This window comes from Arachis ipaensis, chromosome B08, assembly GCF_000816755.2.
Source record: "Arachis ipaensis cultivar K30076 chromosome B08, Araip1.1, whole genome shotgun sequence".
NCBI lineage: Eukaryota > Viridiplantae > Streptophyta > Magnoliopsida > Fabales > Fabaceae > Arachis > Arachis ipaensis.
In genome coordinates this window covers 11,269-32,136 of record NC_029792.2, presented here as the reverse complement: position 1 = coordinate 32,136, position 20,868 = coordinate 11,269, and the positions used below count along the sequence as shown (strand labels likewise).

General features: G+C 33.8%; 4 protein-coding genes across 8 annotated transcripts; 3 read left to right on the top strand and 1 right to left on the bottom strand.

Moving 5' to 3' along the window:
• On the top strand, positions 6,411-10,487 carry LOC107612672 (acyl-protein thioesterase 2). 3 transcript variants are annotated; one of them, XM_016314374.2, is made up of 10 exons: positions 6,411-6,947; positions 7,684-7,773; positions 8,031-8,145; positions 8,986-9,022; positions 9,176-9,245; positions 9,320-9,424; positions 9,507-9,657; positions 9,740-9,822; positions 9,900-9,993; positions 10,096-10,487. In XM_016314374.2, the coding sequence occupies exons 2-10, from the start codon at positions 7,743-7,745 to the stop codon at positions 10,178-10,180; spliced, it is 771 nt and encodes a 256-aa protein (XP_016169860.1). In that variant the 5' UTR covers positions 6,411-6,947; positions 7,684-7,742; the 3' UTR covers positions 10,181-10,487. The 3 variants fall into 3 exon arrangements, with proteins under 3 accessions (XP_016169860.1, XP_016169861.1, XP_020964087.1); XM_016314375.2 differs by having other exon boundaries at positions 6,411-7,010; XM_021108428.1 differs by lacking the exon at positions 6,411-6,947 and adding an exon at positions 7,115-7,133.
• Positions 10,883-12,551, bottom strand: LOC107612673 (monothiol glutaredoxin-S15, mitochondrial). Of its 3 annotated transcripts, none has more exons than XM_016314376.2 (6): positions 12,391-12,551; positions 12,045-12,176; positions 11,857-11,956; positions 11,479-11,545; positions 11,213-11,291; positions 10,883-11,135 (listed from the first exon to the last, which is right to left on the bottom strand). In XM_016314376.2, exons 1-6 carry the CDS (start codon positions 12,463-12,465, stop codon positions 11,088-11,090), a joined length of 501 nt encoding a protein of 166 aa, XP_016169862.1. In that variant the 5' UTR covers positions 12,466-12,551; the 3' UTR covers positions 10,883-11,087. The 3 variants fall into 3 exon arrangements, with proteins under 3 accessions (XP_016169862.1, XP_016169864.1, XP_016169863.1); XM_016314378.2 differs by having other exon boundaries at positions 11,920-11,956; positions 12,391-12,550; XM_016314377.2 differs by having other exon boundaries at positions 12,045-12,167; positions 12,391-12,543.
• On the top strand, positions 13,462-16,721 carry LOC107612674 (lys-63-specific deubiquitinase BRCC36). Its single transcript, XM_016314379.2, has 6 exons — positions 13,462-14,224; positions 14,747-14,931; positions 15,439-15,597; positions 15,752-15,832; positions 15,922-15,976; positions 16,289-16,721. Exons 1-6 carry the CDS (start codon positions 13,622-13,624, stop codon positions 16,493-16,495), a joined length of 1,290 nt encoding a protein of 429 aa, XP_016169865.1. The 5' UTR covers positions 13,462-13,621; the 3' UTR covers positions 16,496-16,721.
• LOC107612675 (protein kinase PINOID 2-like) lies at positions 16,852-18,759 on the top strand. The gene is made up of 2 exons (XM_016314380.2): positions 16,852-17,876; positions 17,957-18,759. The coding sequence occupies exons 1-2, from the start codon at positions 17,383-17,385 to the stop codon at positions 18,723-18,725; spliced, it is 1,263 nt and encodes a 420-aa protein (XP_016169866.1). The 5' UTR covers positions 16,852-17,382; the 3' UTR covers positions 18,726-18,759.

Here is a 20,868-nt window from a genome sequence, read left to right as displayed (position 1 = left end):
TTGTTTACATTGTTCACAATTTTTATTGTTCACCTAGCGGGAACGGAATAAACGGTGGGTGGGTAGTAGACGACTTTGGTGGAGTGGAATTTAATTCATACAGAAACTTAAGCATAGATAAAATGCAATAAAGTCGAACAGTACACAGTATTTTTATTATGTGTCCTATCTTTTTGTAGAAGGCAAAAAATATCAAAAAAGAAAGATATTCGGGTTAAGGCCACCAACTTCAGCTTTTGCCAAAGGATACAGACGAAAGAAAATTGCATCCACTGAAATGACAACTAAATAATATTCGTATGAACTAGGGAGCTGTACCAGAAATGCCTTTGTCCTTTTGTGAGCCTTATGAAATTAAATGGCAGTAACAATAAACTACCAAAATAATTCTGAAAGACTTTAGTTTAGATAAAAATAATTTTAAAAAATTGAAACGATAATTTGTTTTCAAAAGTAGTAATTTTAACAAAATTATTCAAACATCAACTTCAAATATTTTTTGAGGATTTATATCGTTTTAATTAAATTTTTAGGATTCTTTTTGCCAATGAAAAAACTTTTTGAAGTCGACTTGATATATAGTTTACTCAATTAAATTAGATGGCATGTAAATGTATGTATGAATCTAAATCAAGAAATTGGAATGAAAATGGAATAGATTCAAAGCCTCACTCGCATCACATCTTACCAATAATGAAAAGGAAATAAATATCACAATCGTTCCGAATTGGAATCACAGAGGCACAACTTAGAAAGCATATATATATATATATAGATGAAGAAATGCTTTACCAGCCATTATTCCTTCTCCATCATTATTATTTCGTGCAGATGTTTTACTTTATCTAGCAGTATGCTAGCGAAGTTAGCACATAGTTTTTTTTTTCCCACAAAAATATTGAATATTGAACTGCTGCTACTATATCCAATAATACTAGTTTATTATATATTCAAATTTGGTTGCGAAGATGTTGAATTTCAAGTTAGTTCATGGATGCATTAGCCCTTGTTAACATAACATGCATGCATGCATGCTTCTGTGGACATCATATTGTGGCATTCATCAACCTATTATTTCATAAATTCTTGGATGCAACTAAGAATAAGAAAATGAGAAAATCCACCTTCGTCAAATGTGTCACATTATATATATAAGTATAACACAACTCATTATTTTAGTTATAGTAAATGAATAAAAATATATATATGAAAGAGTTTGAAACAGATAAAAATATACACAAGATTCTTAAATATTAAAGTACATTTCAAATATTATTTTGAATGGATAAAAATACACCCCAAAGATTTATAAATATCAAACTTTCATAAATAACATGACACTATTTTTTTTATGTGTATTTGTGTCAATTCACAGTAACTAATTCTCCTTATATATTTAATCTAAACTTTTGTAGAAAAAAGAGATTGAAAGTTTTAAATTTCAACTTGAAAATAAAAAAAAAAAACCATCTCATAATTAGCCGATGGCAACGAAAAGACTAGTCATTGTACGAAATGAAATATATTCTTTAAAGTAAGTTTATTCAACCACAAATTATGAAAAGATACGATGATTATGTCGATTTACCTCGTCGTGATATTGTTGGTACACACGTAGGTAGGGTGCAACCATCAATTTGCCTTTGCATTCTTTATAAAATGGTTAATAAAATTAGGGGTGAGCACGGGTAGCGGATACCCGATTACACGTCCGAACCCGAACCAAACCAATTAAATTAGTTCTAAAATCAATGGGTAATCAAGTCCAACCTGAATCAAATCGATGATTTTTGTTAGTGATTGGTTTGGGTATCGGTTTTGGGGGTACGGAACCTGAACCAACCCGCGAACCCGATCATATATTAATTAAATAAAAAAAAAAAATATATATATATATATATATATATATATATATGACTTTTTCATTAGACAATGATTATTCATTATTAATATGTTTAGATTTTAATGAGTTTAGTTTTTAATGTATTTAGTGTTCAACATGTTTGGATTATTTCTATTGATATTACATGTTTATTGTACTTGTTGAATTTTTAAGATAAAAATTTGATTTTTTTTTATGAATTTCAAAATCATCGGGTACCCAATTATCCGAACCGAACCAATCCGTTCTTAATCGGTTTGGTTTGGTTTGGATACATATACAAAAAAATACAAATCCAAACCAAACCAAACCAATTATATTTTAATCGATTCGATTCTAATTTTACCATAAACTCGAACCAAACCAACCCGTGCTCACCCCTAAATAAAATATATATGAATGATACATATCAACTTTCCCTAATGAATGGTAGAAATTAATTAAATCAACTTCGTTATCACGTCATCTTAAAATATAGAGAGACAAAGTGTAATCACCAATACATGTTGATATTGAAAATATTGACGTTAGATAATCCAAGGCACACAACATTTAATGATTATACGAGGGCCTAACATGAAGTGCAATATCAAAGTGGCTTATCATTTGTATTTGACTTTTAATGATGAGTTATCTCATACTTCTTTTTCACTTTTTAAGCCAGTTTTGTCTTGTAATCACATTGGTCCACTCTATCATCAAACCAAATTTTGAAATTTGCATAGCAATCAAAACCTCCTTTTGTAGCTTTATGTAATAATTGGATAATTATACTTTTTATATTAAGTGGAAGCTGAAAATTTATTTGTCTCGTTTTTCATGAAATCTAAAACAGTTTTAGGCATTTTCTTCATCAAGGATAAATACTGCAAATAAAACCTACCACAACTATGCAAAATGAAACGTTCTCCTAAAAAATTATAAGGTAGTGTTTGTTTTTAGATAGTAGAATTAAAATTTCAGTTTCAAGATTTAAAATTTTAGTCTCTTCATTATCTTCAGAAAATAGGAAAATAGTAGGAGACTAAAATTTTTAGAGATGGAAACTGAAATTTTAATAATATTTTTTTTCAAAAATATTTTTATTTTACTCTTTAAATTCTAAATTTATTCTTTAATTTTTATATTTATCTTAAATTAAACATAATATTAAAACATAATTCAGTCCAATATATTTTATACCAAACATAATATATAAATTTAATTTAATTTCTATCTGTCTCTGTCTTCTAATCTCAATTTTCGTCTTCGTCTTCCTTCCAAACGCAGCCTAAAATATATATTATTCATTCTAAAGTCGGCAAAGTAGTATTCGCTCGTACAGTAAATCCTTTGAATTTATTAATCTAATGGAGACGGATTAGCAGCTAAAAAAAAGTTATCCATACCTTAAAATCATAGATGAAAGAGATACAAATATAAAGAGATTTGTAATTATATGTACTATTTAAAAAGTTGTTCATGCCTTACCAACTTTTTAAATTGTCCATATATTATTTCTAGTGACAAACACAAGTATATATGTAGAAGATATTATTGGAAATATTTGAATATCTCATATGGTTTTGTACTTGCTAATTATATTTTAATTAAGAATAAAGTATATTTTTTTGTTCTTGAAAGTTGATTAAAAGTTTTAAAAATATCGCTAAATTTTATTTTGTTTCAATTTTATCCTAGAAATTTTCGATTTGCATCAAATTTATTCCTAACAACTAATTTTTCAAAAAAATTATGACCAATCCAAGAAGAATTTTACAAGAAAAATCTTTAACACAAGTAAATCAAAGATATTTATTATGTATTATTGTTGGATTAGTCCTAATTTAAAAAAAATTAATTGTCAATAATATATTTGATGCAAATCGAAAACTTTTGGGACAAAATTAAAACAAAATAAAATTTAAACAACAGATTCTATAATTAGGAAGCACAAGGAATTTTCTTTTTGCTTAACAAAATATTATTATTAGTTGAAAGACAGCAAAGTGTGCTTTCTATGCTCTTTTAAAGAAATATTAGTTAATAGTTATACACTCTTTTTGAGAAACGTTCAAGTCATTAAATCATTTATAAATAAATATATGAGAAAAGACGTTTTAAATATACACTTATAATAAAATTTAGTGATTAAAAAAAAATACACACGTTCAACTTTTTTTTTTTTTATATATATTTTCCCAATTCAGTATATATGATAAAACTCTCCACAATACTTGAATTTGAGACATTCACTAAGAAAAATAAGTATAAACCAATTAAACCGTGTCCATGCATGATTGACATATAAAAAGTCTTCAGTTGTTGGTGTATAACATGGATAAAATTGTTTATCTTATCCTAATTAATGATCCTCTAATAAATCTATTTCTGTAAATGACAAAAAGGAGAAGCTAGCTAGAAATAGGTATGGTATGGTATGGGTATGGCTCACAAGTCACAAGTGTCTAGTCAATAGAGTTATAGCCCTAGATGAATGAAAGTCACAAGCGTAATGTTCAAGTTAAAATTCTCTAATTATTAAGGGGATGCAATTTAATTTTTCAATTTATGTTCAATGTTTGGTTATTCTACTTTTTGTTAGTGCTATAAGTGTGAGGAGTGTTGAAGTTAGTCTCACATCAAAGAAAGTAAGGAAAAGTGAGGAGTTTATAAGATGAAAGACCTATTAACTTGCTATCTTAAGGTTTTGAGTTGGATGTGGTATCTTTTCATCTACATTTTTTTACTAGAACAGGAGGAATATTTTTGTGTGTGTGAATGAATTAATGCATGCCAGCTTATTGCATATGAGAGCTCTAAATTAAAATAATTTGAAAATGCTCAAATTAAATAGAATGCACTTTAAAATTGACTAGTTATTAAAATAAGTTAGTTATTTCATTTTTTTCCTTTTTACAATATTATACCCACCCACCACACCCACACTGTGCTTTAAATCTCCAATAACCAAGCTAGTGCCAGCAGCATATCTTGTCTGATCTGCACATAAACAAACGCTCCCACTTTTCACTCTTGTATTTAATTTTAGTAGACATCAAATAGTTTTATTTTATACTCATAATTGAATCATCTTGAGAAAATACTCAATTTGGGTCCCTGGAGTTACACTCGAAGTTTAATTTAGTCCTTGAAGTTTCAATTGCCTCAATTTAGTCCCTGAACTTTTCAAATTTTAATCACATTAGTCTCTACAGTAGTTTCCGTCACAGAGTCAATTGAAAAGTTTAAGGACTAAATTGAGACAATTAAAATTTTATTTATGTAATTCTCACGTTTTATCCTATAATAAATTTATTAATTTTAAAGTCACGAGTTCATATCATAAAATCAATTACTGATAAATTTTTTAAGTTAGAGTGTCTATATTATATTCTTTGAGTGCGGCATGTATTTTTTTTAGTGTGGGGCTAAGAAGCAGTTGACAATACAAAAAGGCTTTTTAAGTTCTCCTTGGATGAGGGAAAAAATAATGATAATGATAATAATAATTCAGCAATTTTTTTGACCTAGGGATATTAGATGCTCGACCATATTGAGAGGTCAACCAATGAGAAGCTGCCAGGTCAGCAAGTTATTCTGAGTTTAAGTCAACCAGTTTAATATTGATGTCGCTTTTGTTGTGAATTAGCAGTGTCTTATGTGTTGAAGAAGAGGCCCTACTACTTAACTTCTTTTCAGGCAATGTAGATCTCATAAGATATCCTTTACTGAACTCCCAAAAAAATTTTCACTTTCAAATCTCTCATTATGTTTACCTTTTAAATTTTTCTCCTTTCTTTAGATTTATCTAATCAATAGTTCCAAAAGCAAAATACTTTTTTGCTGAATTCCAAATGAGACTTCATAATTATTATTATTAAAGCATGGCAGTTAAAAGTAGCAAGTGTTAGTGCTAGCATTGTTAGATTACATTTGGTGAATGCCCTGTATTAATATTCAGATATTAGAAATAAATATAAAAAAAAAAAGTAATGATTTTGAGTAGAGAAGAGAAGGTGGAAGCTCTGATAAGATTAACAAGAAGAAGGAAGGGAGGAATCATATTCATACATGATGAGAGTTTGACATTAGGCAAAAAGAAAGAAAATAAAATTGGGAGTATGAGTTCTTCTGAAGGTTGATTGCATCCCAATACTTTGCATATTGAATTTGATATTTTTTTTTTTTCACTCTAGTCCAGAATCTCCATCAATGCAAGCATAGAACTTGAGAAAGCATGGTGCAAAAATATAAAACCAGTTAGTGGGAAGAAGGGAAGGACAGATATATGCATATAACAATTTAAGAAATCCAAGTAAGCAGCATGAAAGGTCCATTCTATAGGGTAGCAGACACATAGTGGTGCATAATGAATGTACTCATTGACCTATACATAGTGATAGTGCCTCTACCTCTGTATACCTCTCAAATTTTTATCTTGTTGGGTTGAGCCTGGGATATATGCCAGCTCCACTTTTCACTTTGCAATATAAATTACATATTTGATACATTCATTATTACTGTGAGAATCAAACCTGCAATGCAAACAAATATATCAGCACAACTTGGAGACAGAAAAAACAGGAAAATCCACCACCATAACATAAAAACCAATTAAAAGAACTTGGATAGTGGGATATATTTCAAGTTGGAGTCCACTAAATCCCTTTCTAACTGACAAAGCTAAAGATTTTGCAGAAAATCTGCTAATAATGCCACACAAATTTGATAAAAACAATGGCCTTTGCATATATAGATTCCTTTTGGTTTAAAGATCATGGCTCAACTAAAGTTTTTATTTTCTATCTTCTTTTGTTTTTCTTCTAAACAAATTTTACCGGTCTATAAACACTTGAAGACTTTAATTTTAGGAGGTTATTTTTCACCTTAGTGTGTTAAAAGAGAAGGTTAGTTAAGTTATTTTATTTTAATTTTGTCACTATGCATAAGAGGGAAGGTCTACTAGCATTTGGACACATGCTGTTTCTCATGAGTATAAACAAACAAGACTTTTCTTCAAGTGGGGTGTGAGCTTTCCATACCAAGTTTAATTGCAAGTCAGAAAGCAAAATAGAGGAACAAGGTTAGATTAAAAGGCTTACATGCTTTTCATTGTTGTCAATTCAAATTGCAAGTTCTAGTTCAGGTTAGTGAGCTTGGTTGTTATGCTATTACTACTGCCATGTGTTAAGACCTGAGAGCAAGAGAAGAAAAAAGCTAAGGGAAAATACCAAGAAGCTCAGCTTCCTTTTGCAGCTGCAAATTCTTGGTGGTTTCCATTGCTTTACTTCTTTCTTTGACAATTTGAGCAGGGAAAATAAAAAGTTGAAAAAAAAAAAAGCTTTGGTTTTGAGGTTAATGGGTATCCATCAGTCATGCAGAAATTCATAAACAAATGATTGTGAAAAGATATTTTTCTTTTTTACAAACTTAGGTTATTCCTTCATGTTTTCAGTAATATTCTTGAGTTGCTTATAGTGGTTTGTATTGCTTTATTTTGTGGCCACTGTCCACAAGGCATAGATTCTCTGTGTTTTGAGACTCTCTCCTAGCTGTGCGGTTTAGGAGAATGGATGATTGTGCTTTGCTCTGCTTAGATTCTCTTTGCTCATAAAAGTTCATTTGCTTTTGTCTTTGTCTTTTCCCCTCTCTCCTTTTCATGGATACCCTTTCTAGGCGGTTGCAAGGCGCAGTGCATTGCATTGCATTGCATACATGGCATGCCAGTGCATATTCACACGTTTATTTTATTCCAAACTCCACCATGCCATTCTTGGTATAAAATAGGCCTCACCATCCTTGCATTTTCTTCATTGCAGAACACTCTTCATACTCATTGCACTTGTAGTAGTAGCTGCCACTGCTTTGGACACCAAAAATGAGCTATGGACATCCTTATATGGGTTCAGGTTTCTTCCTTTGCTCCTTCCTCCTCATACTCCTTTATTCTTCCTTGCACTTTGCATGAAATTCAGCAGCTTACTTTGCAGATTCTTATATTTAAGATAGTTACATGTGTTTATTTCTGCCTTGCAGTTGCTGCATTGTTTAACTTTGATTATGATTTTCTTTGTCCATTTGAAATATTATCATGACTTGTTTCCCACTCTTCAAAGTTCAAACTTGATATGCCATTAAGTAGTATCTTTCTGGCTTACAATTGCAGGTAGCCGAACTGCTCGAAGAACTTTTGAGTTCGGGAAGACGCATGTAGTGAGGCCAAAAGGAAAACACCAAGCCACCATAGTATGGCTGCATGGTCTTGGTGATAATGGTTTGAGGTATGGATGCCATAACATCTCTTCAACCTTGTTATATGTCATGATAACTCCCAATTTTTCGGTTCTGTATTATACTTTTTGCACGTGAATCCTTTCTTTCTTTGTTCAACCTTTTGATGTTTTCTAATGACCTTTTTTCTGTCCCAAGCTCTTTTCTTGTTTTTCTTTCAAAAAAGTATACAGTTGATAAGTGTAGAAATACTATTGAGTGTTAACAAAAGGAGAAAAAAGTAGATATAAAACCTCTTCATAAATATATTAATTGTTAACTTTCTGCAAAGTAAATTATTTTTGGTTAAGGAGCTCAAGGGGTTTATATGTACTCTGGATCTAAAATTCACAACTTTCCAATCCAAGAATCTTGTCCTATTTTTGTTCTGTTTGTGTACAGCTTCATTCTTTTCTTTGTTTCAAGTACATGATCCGTAAATGAAGGATGAAACTTTTGAGAGCAAGAATGTCTAAATATATGAGTGGAAATCAGAATTGAATTTTCCCTAATGAGGGTTTTCAATGTTGAGATTCTGCATATATGGAATAAATTCTGCTAAAGAAAGTGGTGGTTTGTTGTGATTTTGATTTTAGAAGTTCGAGATTAACAAGAGTATATACTAAATTCTCAACTAGGGGACCACAGCCTCACTTGTTTCTGGATCAAAAATGAACAACTATACATCACTTTTGATAGAAGAATATATTTCTATGAAGGGCAGTTGATAAATTCTAGAATTATTCTCTAATATCTATTGAAAATGAAGCATAAATGCATGGCTGAGTTTGAGTAGTAACTTATGTAAGGAAACTTGTGATTTCCTGAATTTGAGTTTGTTTTGTTTGCAGCTCATCTCAGCTCCTGGAATCTCTTCCACTTCCAAATGTAAGAATATTTATTCCTTCACTCCATTTGAGAATTTCTTAATTGCTTCTCTAGTATAATACTCTCCCTAGCTAGGTGCCTATAATATTTAGATAAGTAATATAATATAATATCATAAAATGTTTCTTAATCTTATGATATGATATGGTGCAGATAAAATGGATTTGCCCAACTGCTCCTACCCGTCCTGTGGCCATACTTGGTGGCTTTCCTTGCACTGCATGTAATCACAAATCCTTATCTACTGCTAATCTTTTCTACTGATAAGTAACATGCTGATTGAAAATTATTGAATAGGGTTTGATGTGGGAGAACTCTCAGAAGAGGGTCCGGATGATTGGGAAGGTTTAGATGCCTCAGCAGCACACATAGCTAACTTGCTGTCAACAGAACCAGCTGATGGTAACAAATTTTCCAGGCCTAAATAATTGCCAAGTTGAAAATTGATTCATTTTTGCTGATGAATTTTTCATTGATGTGACAGTGAAAGTTGGAATAGGAGGGTTCAGTATGGGTGCAGCAATAGCACTTTACTCTGCAACATGTTTTGCTATGGGAAGGTATGGAAATGGCATCCCATACCCTGTCAACTTAAGAGCTGTTGTTGGACTAAGTGGCTGGCTTCCAGGCTCAAGGTATATTGATATTATAAAATTATTGAATCAATAATATATATTTTGTTTTTGTGGTTGAAAAACTTGTTACTTGTCACTGTAGGAGCTTAAGGAACAAAATAGAAGTGTCACATGAATCAAGAAGGCGAGCTGCTTCATTACCCATGTTGCTGTGTCATGGAATATGTAAGGATCATTATTGACTATAATTCTAGAGGTTCAAGTAAAAGCAAATGTGTGCATCATTAAGTTTCATTTTGCAGGTGATGATGTAGTTCCATGCAAATACGGAGAGAAATCAGCCCAATGCTTATGTTCATCAGGATTTCGATATGTTGCATTCAAAAGCTATGATGGGTAAGTTGATTTTATAGCAAAAATGAGACACAACACAAGTTTGAGTTTTAAGTTAAAGCAACTATCTATGTATCTGAGTTGTTGGTTTGTGTGTGTGTGCAGGATTGGTCACTATACAGTTCCAAGAGAGATGGATGAGGTATGCAACTGGCTTAACTCCAAGCTAGGCCTTGAGGGATCTCCATAACAAGTTTGTATGGAGATGCATAAAGCATAAGCACAAGTAGATATAGATCATGGCAACGGTTCTTGGGGTATAGATATATATATATATGTATGTAGGAGAGATTTCATTTTCTGGGGTCCCTTTTTGTCTTGTTCCTGAGCAGCAATAAGAGTTATCAATGTGTTTTCTATGTATTTCTCTAACTATTATTATTCTAGAGCCTAGACACTTGGACACTTGTATTATCTTATGGGAGAGCTTTGTAGTTTTAATTTTAATGATTGTAAGAGATTTGCAGTTTTAATTATTGTAACAATGTTTCTTGCGTTTTCTTACACAAAAATCAGTTTAAAATTGAAATCTTTAACCTCATACAAATTATCAAAATTCCTTATTATTATTCACTTAGATAGTATAAATAAATAAATATTCGTGGAATCGCATTGCGCATTGATTAGCTCCAAAGGAAGATTAGATTAGAAAATCAAATTCTTCTATGCGTATTTTCAAACAAAAATGATATTCCAACAACAGAGTTAGATAACTATTATTTCTCCATTTTCTAAACTGTTGCCAACATATCTCATGTTTTCGTCTCAAGCAACAATTTGTTAGTCTTGCTTCCATAGAGTAACTATTCCGCAACATATCAAGTTTGTTCACAATAACATAACTTGACGACTGAAAAGAAGTTCAGTCCCAACTGTTGGAGAAAATTAAGGCAAGGAACATCCACGAAAATTCTCATACAAAGAAATACCTCAAAACTAGCAGTAAATTTTTATTTGCAAACAAACTTATTACTATCATTAAAATCCGATACCAAAAAGTCACATAATGGCATCTTTCGGCCAAAAACAAGAGTAATACATCAAACAAGTTTTTCTAAGCTAATTTACTCTCAAGTTTCATCACCATAGTTGTGCTTTTACTTCTTGGATGTAATATCTTTAAGCTTTTCCTTCAGCTCGCCATTCTACATGAATGCAAATTATTTTAAACACAGTACAAAAGAATAAGTACAAAAGATTAACAAATGAAATGTGAACTAACCTGGTGCATATTAAGGATAATATCTGATCCGCCAATAAACTCTCCCTTGATGAAAACTTGTGGAAATGTTGGCCAATGACTGCACAGAAAAAGCCACGGGAGAATGGTATGTCATAAGTAATTTAACTTGTTAACACTTCCCTTCTAGAACTATCATGAACAATTGATCTGAACGCATAACTACGCCACTTTAAATGCAATGGCAAAATGAAATAATTTACTCTTATGAAGTAGAAAGCAACACATAAATGAAAGCATGAATGTACCTGAAAGCTTTTACAGCACTTTTCAGTTCGGGATCCTCCAAAATGTTCCTAGCACTTATGGGAACATCTGTAATTGCACAATATAATTATAGTCTCAACTTGCAGTTTATGAATACAAATTCACATTGGACACAAATTACTGTAAACTAAAAGAACATAATTCATCAATGAGGAGAAAATTATGCCTTAAAAAATGAATCACTATATGGTTTGTTAAAAATGTAATACTACACCCATAACGAGCAACACATTGTGTAGTTAGATAGGTACATTATTTGGGAACATGAGGAGAAACTACATTCCTAACATGAAGATACAAGCACAGAGCATATTTCTTGTATAATTGAGAATGCAGCTTACAAAATTGCATTTACTTACCATATTGTTTTAAAACTCTAACAGCAAGTGAACTAAATCCGCACTGTGGAAAATCAGGCACACCTTTCATGTAAAGCATAACGGGATTCTCTTTGACATCCTGCACAACACAGTTCAAGTTGCAGTTCACCATGCCATTATGAAAACAAGAAACAGGTGATAAAGCTTTCAAGTATGAGATAATTCACCTTCTCAACAACATCTGCCAATGAAATGCCAGAATTCTCAAGTTTATTCGCTGGCTTGAAGTCGTCATGAGTGTCAGGATCATTTGACACCGTCGTGAAGTATCTCATTCCATAATTAGATAACTGGAAACATTGAATCCGAAATCTTTTATTAGGGAAAAAATCGACAAAATTGTTTCGTTGCATAGGGCATAATGAGAAAAGCGAAGAAAATTTCTAGATTTCAACAACAGTAATTATAATGATAATCAGCTGAGAAGAAAGCAAAGCAATATCTGGACCCCGACAAAACAATCCCCATCTCCAGCGTCACCTAATTCCAATTTCAAGAGTTTTGGAGCGTTACCGGAGTTGCAAGAGAAGGAGAACGAGAACGAGAAGCTAATCCCTTGAAGAGGATGCTTGATAACGATGCCGCCATGCTCGTCCCTGCTACTATCCCTTCTGATATGTTGTTATGGTTTGGGAGAAGATGCCATTACCACTTGCCAGCACAGGTTGTTATTTTTTTTTTTTTTGGTCATGATTGTTTTTGCATCTTGAGTTCTTGACACCTTGGGCTAGCCCATGATCCCTTCCCAGCACAGGTTGTTATTCAAGTGTTGCGTCGTCGTGAAATTGGGGTTTCTATGCACTGGCCTGTAGGCTGTACAAGAAGACCATTTTTTTTTTTTTTTGGTCTTCTGTAGAACAAGAGCTTAGGCTCTTGTTGTATTGGTTTTTTTTCCTTTGGGCTTTATCCATCTTATAACATTGGGCCTTAAGGCCTCTATTTTAATAGAAACAAATAAATAATTTACCAAAAAAAAAAAAAAGAAATAAATAAATAATGCAATAAGAACATATTACATATTTACATTATTACTTCCTCAATTATTTTGAAAATAATATACTTTGACATCTTACAGACTTACACTTTTACTTCCTCACAAGACATATTATTTTTTGGGGTTTTTTATTAATTTATTACCCTAAGGTAGCGTTTGTTTTGAGGTATTGAGACAGAGACTGAGAGACTGAGATTTAGTATTGTGTTTGTTAGTTTAGAGACTGGTACTAAAATTTCTGTCTCTGTCTCTAAAATTTCAGTATTTCAGTACTTCTAAAAAGTAGGGACACAGGGAACTGAAATTTTTAGAGATGGAGACTGAAACTTTAATAACATTTTATACCTAAAATACTTTCATTTCAATTAATTAATTCTAATTTTACCCTTTGTGCAAATTAAATTAGAGTTTTATTTTTGTTTCAATTCCTGTCTCATATTTTGCGCCAAACAGAATATTAAGATTTATTTTAATCCCTATCTCTTAGTCTCTGTCTCACAGTCTCAGTCTTTCCGTCTCTGTCTGTCCACCAAACCCTACCTAATTGAGATGTTCATATATATATAAGTAATATTATTTGTTCTTTACAAAGGCGTTCAAACTGAAAACACTAATAATAATTTGCATAAAAAATCAGAGAAGGGGAGAAGGAGAGAAATCTGAATAGTTGGGTTGAGTGAGAGAAAGAGAGAAGGGTTTTGAGTGAGCGAAGAAGAAGAAGAAGAAGAAGAAGAAGAAGAAGAAGAAAGGATGTCACTGACGGGGGTGAAGATGTCGGAGGAGGTGTGGCTGACATGCGCCACGCACGCATTGTCGACGGAGACAGAAGAGATCATGGGCCTCCTCTTGGGGGACATCCACCACTCCAAGGACGGCCGCCACGTCACCGCTCTCATTTGGGGAGCATCCCCCCAGACTCGCTCCGATCGCCGCAAGGACCGTGTCGAAACCAACCCCGAGCAGCTGGCCGCCGCCTCCGCCCTGGCAGACCGCATGACCTCCTCCACCGGCAGAACCACCCGCGTCATCGGCTGGTACCACTCACACCCTCACATCACCGTCCTCCCTTCCCACGTCGACGTCCGCACCCAGGCCATGTACCAGCTCCTCGATTCCGGCTTCATTGGCCTCATCTTCTCCTGTTTCAGCCATGACGCCAACAAGGTCGGTAGGATTCAGGTCATTGCCTTCCAGTCCACTGATGGCAAGAACCATCTCATTCGAACTTCCGTTATCGATATCGACTCCTCGCCCAGTTCCTCTGAGAATGTCTCCCTCAGATCTGCTCAATTCAAGCCCGACAGTCCCGAGCAGGACACCGGTGATTCCAGAATTGCATCTCCAGCTGCTAAGGTACTCCTTTTTCTTTTAGAGTGTAGAATATGCGCCATTGTTGAATTTCAATTGTATAATTACTGAGCTGCTGTGTATATCTATCATGTTGAACAATGCATTTCATGAATATTAATGCGTGTTTTTATAATAGCTTATTTCCTAATGATACTATAGTTAAAGTGCATATATATGCTTGATGAGGAGGTGACTGTGAATTCAGAGCTCAAATATCTGTCTTATTTTCAACATATGAAAAGTAGATATTGGATGATTCTATATTGTAATATTCGTCTTAACTAATTGATCCATGATTTATATGAAAGATGTTCATCTTCGATTATAGTGGCTTTGTGTATACATTTTTTGTTCATATCATGGAATGTGATGCCATCTTAAAGAGTTGGTTTTTGATATTATGGGAGATTCGTTCAGTCCCTTGAGGTTGTTCTATGGGCAGAATTCTGCTCATACTTTTTTCTCTGCAGGATAAAATTACTTCACGCTTTCTCTAATTTATGTAATTATATACTTTTTGGCTAGGGTGTGGGGAAATCTTCAGACTTGGGGTATTTCTTTGATAATGCCGATGCCAACTATATGGGGAGAGAAAAAGGGGGAGTGAATTACCATCCTAACAACTCAGACGTCTCCATTGTTGATGTTGATCCCATGGATATGTCAGAAAGTATGCAGGAAGCTGTGCACCGTTCTAATTTGGACATGAGGTATAGATGAGTACGTAATTCACCTTGAATACCTTTGTTGTTATCAACTGAATAGTTTATTCCTATTTTTGGGATTAGGATCCTCTCATGTCCCTTTGCTATACAAGGGAACGTGGGGCATGACATTGGGATAACTGCAGGGTACTTACAAATGCAAACAAAAATTAGGAATAATTTGGGAAGGCACTAATATGTCATATCAATTTATATTTTGAAAAGAACTTAACATCTGTTTCACCTCTATTAACAAAACTCCTCTCTAGACTCCTCATGCTGATTTTTCTATCGTTTCTTACATGAAACTTTTCTGGGCACATTTCAACTGAAAACTTTCTATTAAAAACGATAATCATTTAGGAGATGGAGATAAACGTTCATATGAAGTCTGATATTTCATTTTTCTGTCTCCATTTTATTATGATTGGTCAGGTAAACCATGTTTCATCTTTATGAGGCATTGAGGCTGACAAGATAGTTTCTCAAATCTTGGGTTTTATTTAATGACAGTGGTGCAGAGTATGTAAGAAAAGAAATTCCCCTTTATGTTTTGCCAGCCTTGTCTCTTATCAGCCTTGATTTGCCCCTGTCGTCGTACACGGATCTGCAACATGTACTATTTGAAGAGGAACGAAGTGCATATAACCAAGCCATCTTACAAAATATGAGGTGATAATTTGATATGCTATATGCTAATTCTTAATACAAATGTCAAATTTCTATGGAAGCTTTTTTGTTTTCTGGCAAAATGAAAGCATTCTGTTCACTTAAATGTTATATATGTTGTGGTCATTCTAATTTTCCTTATTCGTTTCTTTTGTAGGGATGGCAAAGTGCATCCACTCACCTTCATACATCACACCTCAACTTATCAGGCTTCCTTGTGCAAACTGATGGAATATTGGTCAGAGCAAAGCCTCCATTATTCAATTCCTCTTTTCTTTGTTTCATGTTAGTTTTTAAATAAACACATACTGCTTTCTCACTTTACAGTTTAAGTCCTGCAATAAATTCACTTCAAGATCGACTCAGAGAGACTGAAATTCGGGTATGTATTAAATTTTCAAGTCACAATACCATAGTTTTGTTGGCTTTATTCCTAGTGTTTTATTGAGTTCTATAGATTTGGAGTATTTCACATAAAATCCTTCTTCCAAAAAAAAAAAAAGACAGAACACCCTTATTTGTATTGGGAACTAATTTCATTGTGTTCTGTGTTGATTTAGGTCTAGTTGCTTCTTAATCTTGCCGACTAGATTCTTGCAGCCTAGCTAATGAAATATTTGTTTATTCACATCTGCTAATCAACGTCTGGTCGATCATTTAACTATGTGTTGCACTTATGATTTTGATACAACAGCTAGCAGCACTGCGTGAAGAAGCCAAAAGTCTGGAGACTGAAGCATCTAGAGGGAGTGAAGCAAGTTCAGGATCCCCTCGACAACCCGCATCTCCTGCAAATCGAGGAAGCTCCTCTCTTGGTCATAGAAACTTGCACAGCTCAGCCGAACCCCTCGGAGCTAGGAATGTAGCTAGTCCCAGTAGCCGGAGCAGAAAAGGATACTAGAGTAAAACCCAGATTGAAAGAAATGTTTCAATCAATATTAATGGCAATCGTGATTTTTTTGCTAAAATGGGGTGTAGGATGATACGTATTTGGAATGTACATGAAAATGATATTGCCTGAGCATAGTCTGCTATTTTGGACATGATGCTAAATGAGCAAGTATTCTGCAAGTGTAGTCTATTACTAATGTAAAAATGACGTTTTCAATACTAGTATTCACTTTGAAGAACCTGTTAGAGTTATCAAACGGCACGCATGCATGCATGCATGCTTAAGATTCGAGGCAGGTTAATTGTTAAGTTGCCAAACGTATATCTCCTCGTATTGACGTGAATCCTTCTCTTTATGTAGAATTTAAAGCAGGGCAGCATGATTGCCAGAAAAGGAGGACGGTGGAGAACTCAAAAAGAGGGAGAGAAAAAAGATTGTGCCAACTAATTCATATCGTTTAGCACTATTCTATTTTGTTTTCTTTGATTACTATCACATTCACCTTTATTAGCTAGCTAGCTTTATTTCAAATCGATGCACCGCAAGTAAAACTCGTTTAGAGCCAAAGTGTCGTTGGAACTTGGAACCAATACTATTTCTATACCTTGTTTTTCCTTTTTGTTTTAGACCCATTACTCTTTTACGTAACATCATGTTGCTAAGCAATTAGTGTCACAGGGGATGTTACTCAACTGGCATAGAAAGTGTAAAAAGAAGGATTTAAATGTAATCCCATCTTTAAGTAGAAAAGAACAGCCCGCTATAAATACTGAAGCAGAGTACAAGATTACTAGTAGCATCCAAAAGCAGAGAAAATACTAATAAAAGAAGCTAAGGAAAACTCTTCCATTGATGATCCTAAAAGAATTCCTCAAATAGTGTGGAAGTGGTGCAAAATGAATAGGGTCTCCAGAAGCATTTCAGATTTGAGTGATAATTTGCGGTGCAGAAACAATTGTTATGCCTTAGATCACAATCAAAGGCCACACAGAGCAAGCCAACCTGCTTCTCAAGCAATGAAGAAGCTTTGTGCAGAGCGTGGTGGTCAGCTTAGGCTCGGCCACTTCCGGCTCTTGCGCCTCCTAGGCCGAGGTGATATCGGAAAAGTGTTCCTGTGTGAGATCAGCAAGTCCTTGAAGCCGCAGCCCAATTGTTTGTATGCCATGAAAGTAGTGGACAGAAAGTCTCTGGCTCTGAAGAAGAAGCTGAAAAGAGCAGAGATGGAGGAACAAGTACTGAGTGTTGTTGACCACCCTTTTCTGCCAACACTTCATGCAAAATTTGATGCTCATCAATACACATGTTTTGTCATGGATTACTGCCCAGGTGGCGACTTGTTCACGCTTCAGCAGAACCAGCCAGATCTTCACTTTAATGTCTCCACAGCAAGGTAATTTAGCCACACCAAAAATCTTTTCTTTTCTTTTCTTTTTCAAGAATGATATATTATTATTATAAGTCATGTCACAGATTCTTTGCGGCTGAGGTGCTTGTTGCTCTTGAATATCTGCATATGATGGGGATAGTGTATAGAGACCTGAAGCCAGAAAATGTGCTTATTCAAGAAGATGGACACATCATGCTCACTGATTTTGATCTCTCTCTTCACTTGGAAGTTCACCCCACTCTTCTTAAACAAGTTTCCAACAATAGGATCATGAAGAAGAATAAGCCAATGCTGTGTTGCAGCAATTCATATGATTATGAGCATATAGGTACTAGAAGCACTAGGAAGAAAGCAAGCATTATTGGTGATGATGGCCATGCACAACAGATTGAGATTTCAGCTGAGCCTAACAACGGAAGATCGCATTCTTTTGTTGGAACTCATGAGTATTTGGCACCAGAGGTGATCTTGGGGTTAGGCCATGGAAGTGCTGTTGATTGGTGGGCATTTGGTGTGTTCCTCTATGAGCTCTTATATGGAGATACACCTTTCAAAGATGCAACAAGCCATGACAAAACAATGAACAATATCCTCAGGAAACGGTTGAGTTTCCCAAGATCAGGAACAATAACACATTCTGGGGAGGATATTGCCAAGGCAGAGGATCTTATTGGGAAGCTTCTGATCAAGAATCCAAAGAAGAGAATGGGATACAACAGTGGATCTTGTGAGATTAAGAAACATGACTTCTTTCAGGGGATTAACTGGGCCTTAATCAGATCAGTTAAACCACCTCTTGTTTTCAAGAACAAGTCTGCAGGTCAACCACCTCATCAAATACCTTTCTTCTGATCTATTCTAGAAATCTTATATCTATTATCTTTGTGTACATCTTTTTAACTTTGGTATTACAAATAATTGATAAGTAATTTATCTTTTATATCATAAAAGAAAAGTGCTCAAGGAAAACTTATATAAAACATGGTTGTAAATATCATTTCCCTTTGTTTTCTGCGTAATCGCTTGAAAGTGAGAGTCGCGTTATATTGTAGGTCAAGACTCATGCAGTTGTTTGTTTCATGCGAAGTTGATAGTTGATAATAGTTAAATGTCAACTTCTCATAAAAGCAACTGCACGTAAGTTTCTACCTATGTAGTATCACGAATCCAAGTAAGTATACGAAAAATGAGTTCACAGTAAAAAAGTATATATAATCTATGGTTATAATTACGTAGATACTAGAAGACAAGACCAGTTAGTTGATAATGAGTTGAGTGAATAAAACTTGTGGTGATAGACATACAAATATGTATAACGTGACAGATATGATGATGTTGCCTGTTGTTGTTATTGTTTACAAATCGGTGAACGTTGATGTTTCTTTTATCGTTTTTGTGTGACAGAGTGAGAGATTCAGATCTCTTTCCCGATCAGTACGTAAAATTAATAAGGTAGGTGACTTTGTACCCAGAAAGTTATGGCATGCAGTAGAACCATTGAATATATTAAAACTAACGTATACGTGCGTATTATGTATTATTATTAATGCATATAGGTATGAATTCAATATGCATATAGTGCTATACTTAATTAGAACTAGTGTTTTTGTGTATCCTTGAATTGAAGGAAGAGTGGATGCATGTCTACCTATCCGTAATGTTAGGAAGACAAAAAAAAACTGTTACGATAATTTATGAATACTAAATAAGATAAGTTCTGATTTTTTTAGTTAATTTTTTTTGTTATCAAATATTTTCTGCCTGGACTTTGCTAAATAGACAATGGTTTTTGTGAATAATATAGACAATGAGCTCTAAAATTAGTCCAATAAAGTAAAAACACACTACACCCCAAATTACCCACCTAAATCTTAATATTAAGCCGCACACTTAGTAAATTGAACATCCGATATACCCATTGTTCACATTGTTTATTATTTTCTTTGTCTACCTATACTTTTTCTTTCTGTCTAGATATGAAGAGAAGACAAAACGAAATAAGTAAGGGTGTACATCAATATCTATCAAATAATCAATCAATGCATTGCATTGGCCCTCTAATGACTTGAGCATTTCTGAAACTTCCAAAAGGAAAAGGCGACCAGCAGATATATATATTAGACCTTCTGATAAGTAGGCTAAAATTGGTAACGCCGGACATTCTCCCATATTAATGCAAATGCCGAATTTAAGGCTGAATGTGGGGCATGTCTTATGAGTGGTGGTGTGTTTTTGGTCAGAGGAATTCAATAGTGAAGAGGTAGTAAATGCTTTTGGTAGGGTTAGGGTTGTGGACAACTTGCTTGTCATTCTTCAATTGTCACCATACAAATAAACCTGTGCAGCTGTGCTACTTGGGTTATCATCAATAATTGTGCTCACCTCCTCTATTAACAACTTGATTTATTTCTTCCATTTCATTGTTTCAACCCAACCTCGTATCTCTATCTAGTATTAATGTATTACTATGATGTTGGGCCAATATGTTTTGGGCTAATTGGAACAATTTGAAGAAGTTGGATGTAGATGCAACTAAACACAAGCTATAGCCCATTAGCCCTTCTTAGTGAAAAGGCCTTGTTTCTTCCCGGCCTAAATTACATGATACTTATAATTGTTGGGGAAACAAGCAGGAATTATAATAATTACAATAAATAATATTTTTTCTATATGGAGACCAAAAAGCTAATTAAATTAAATATTTAAATGGAGAATAAGTTATAAGTGTACAAATAATGTTGTGTTTTACATTTAGTTAATGAGAAACGGAGAGAAAACAGAGTAGCTCATTGGTCTTAATCAAGCAACAAGTATAATTAAAAAGATGGTCAAATTGAGGCTGCTTATTGTATTTATATCATCATCAACATCACCTTCACCTAACTTTATTGAAACTCACCATTCGCCTTATTTTTTTCTCTGTCTTTACAATATATTCACCATGTGTTAAGGTAATATATATATATATATATATAATCTAATACAACAACAACAA

Bases quoted from the DNA above. Each gene is read 5' to 3' on its own strand.
- LOC107612672 (XM_016314374.2), top strand. From the start codon at position 7,743: ATGAGCTATGGACATCCTTATATGGGTTCAG. The intron at 9,246-9,319 runs GTAATCACAAAT...ATTATTGAATAG, and splicing joins TGGCTTTCCTTGCACTGCAT to GGTTTGATGTGGGAGAACTC. The intron at 9,823-9,899 runs GTAAGGATCATT...TTCATTTTGCAG, and splicing joins GTTGCTGTGTCATGGAATAT to GTGATGATGTAGTTCCATGC.
- LOC107612673 (XM_016314376.2), bottom strand. From the start codon at position 12,465: ATGGCGGCATCGTTATCAAGCATCCTCTTCAAGGGATTAGCTTCTCGT. The intron at 12,177-12,390 runs GTAACGCTCCAA...TTTCGGATTCAA, and splicing joins CTCCTTCTCTTGCAACTCCG to TGTTTCCAGTTATCTAATTA. The intron at 11,136-11,212 runs GTTAGTTCACAT...GCATTCATGTAG, and splicing joins TTATCCTTAATATGCACCAG to AATGGCGAGCTGAAGGAAAA.
- LOC107612674 (XM_016314379.2), top strand. From the start codon at position 13,622: ATGTCACTGACGGGGGTGAAGATGTCGGAGGAGGTGTGGCTGACATGC. The intron at 14,932-15,438 runs GTATAGATGAGT...ATTTAATGACAG, and splicing joins CGTTCTAATTTGGACATGAG to TGGTGCAGAGTATGTAAGAA. The intron at 15,977-16,288 runs GTATGTATTAAA...TTGATACAACAG, and splicing joins TCAGAGAGACTGAAATTCGG to CTAGCAGCACTGCGTGAAGA.
- LOC107612675 (XM_016314380.2), top strand. From the start codon at position 17,383: ATGAATAGGGTCTCCAGAAGCATTTCAGATTTGAGTGATAATTTGCGG. The intron at 17,877-17,956 runs GTAATTTAGCCA...GTCATGTCACAG, and splicing joins TTTAATGTCTCCACAGCAAG to ATTCTTTGCGGCTGAGGTGC.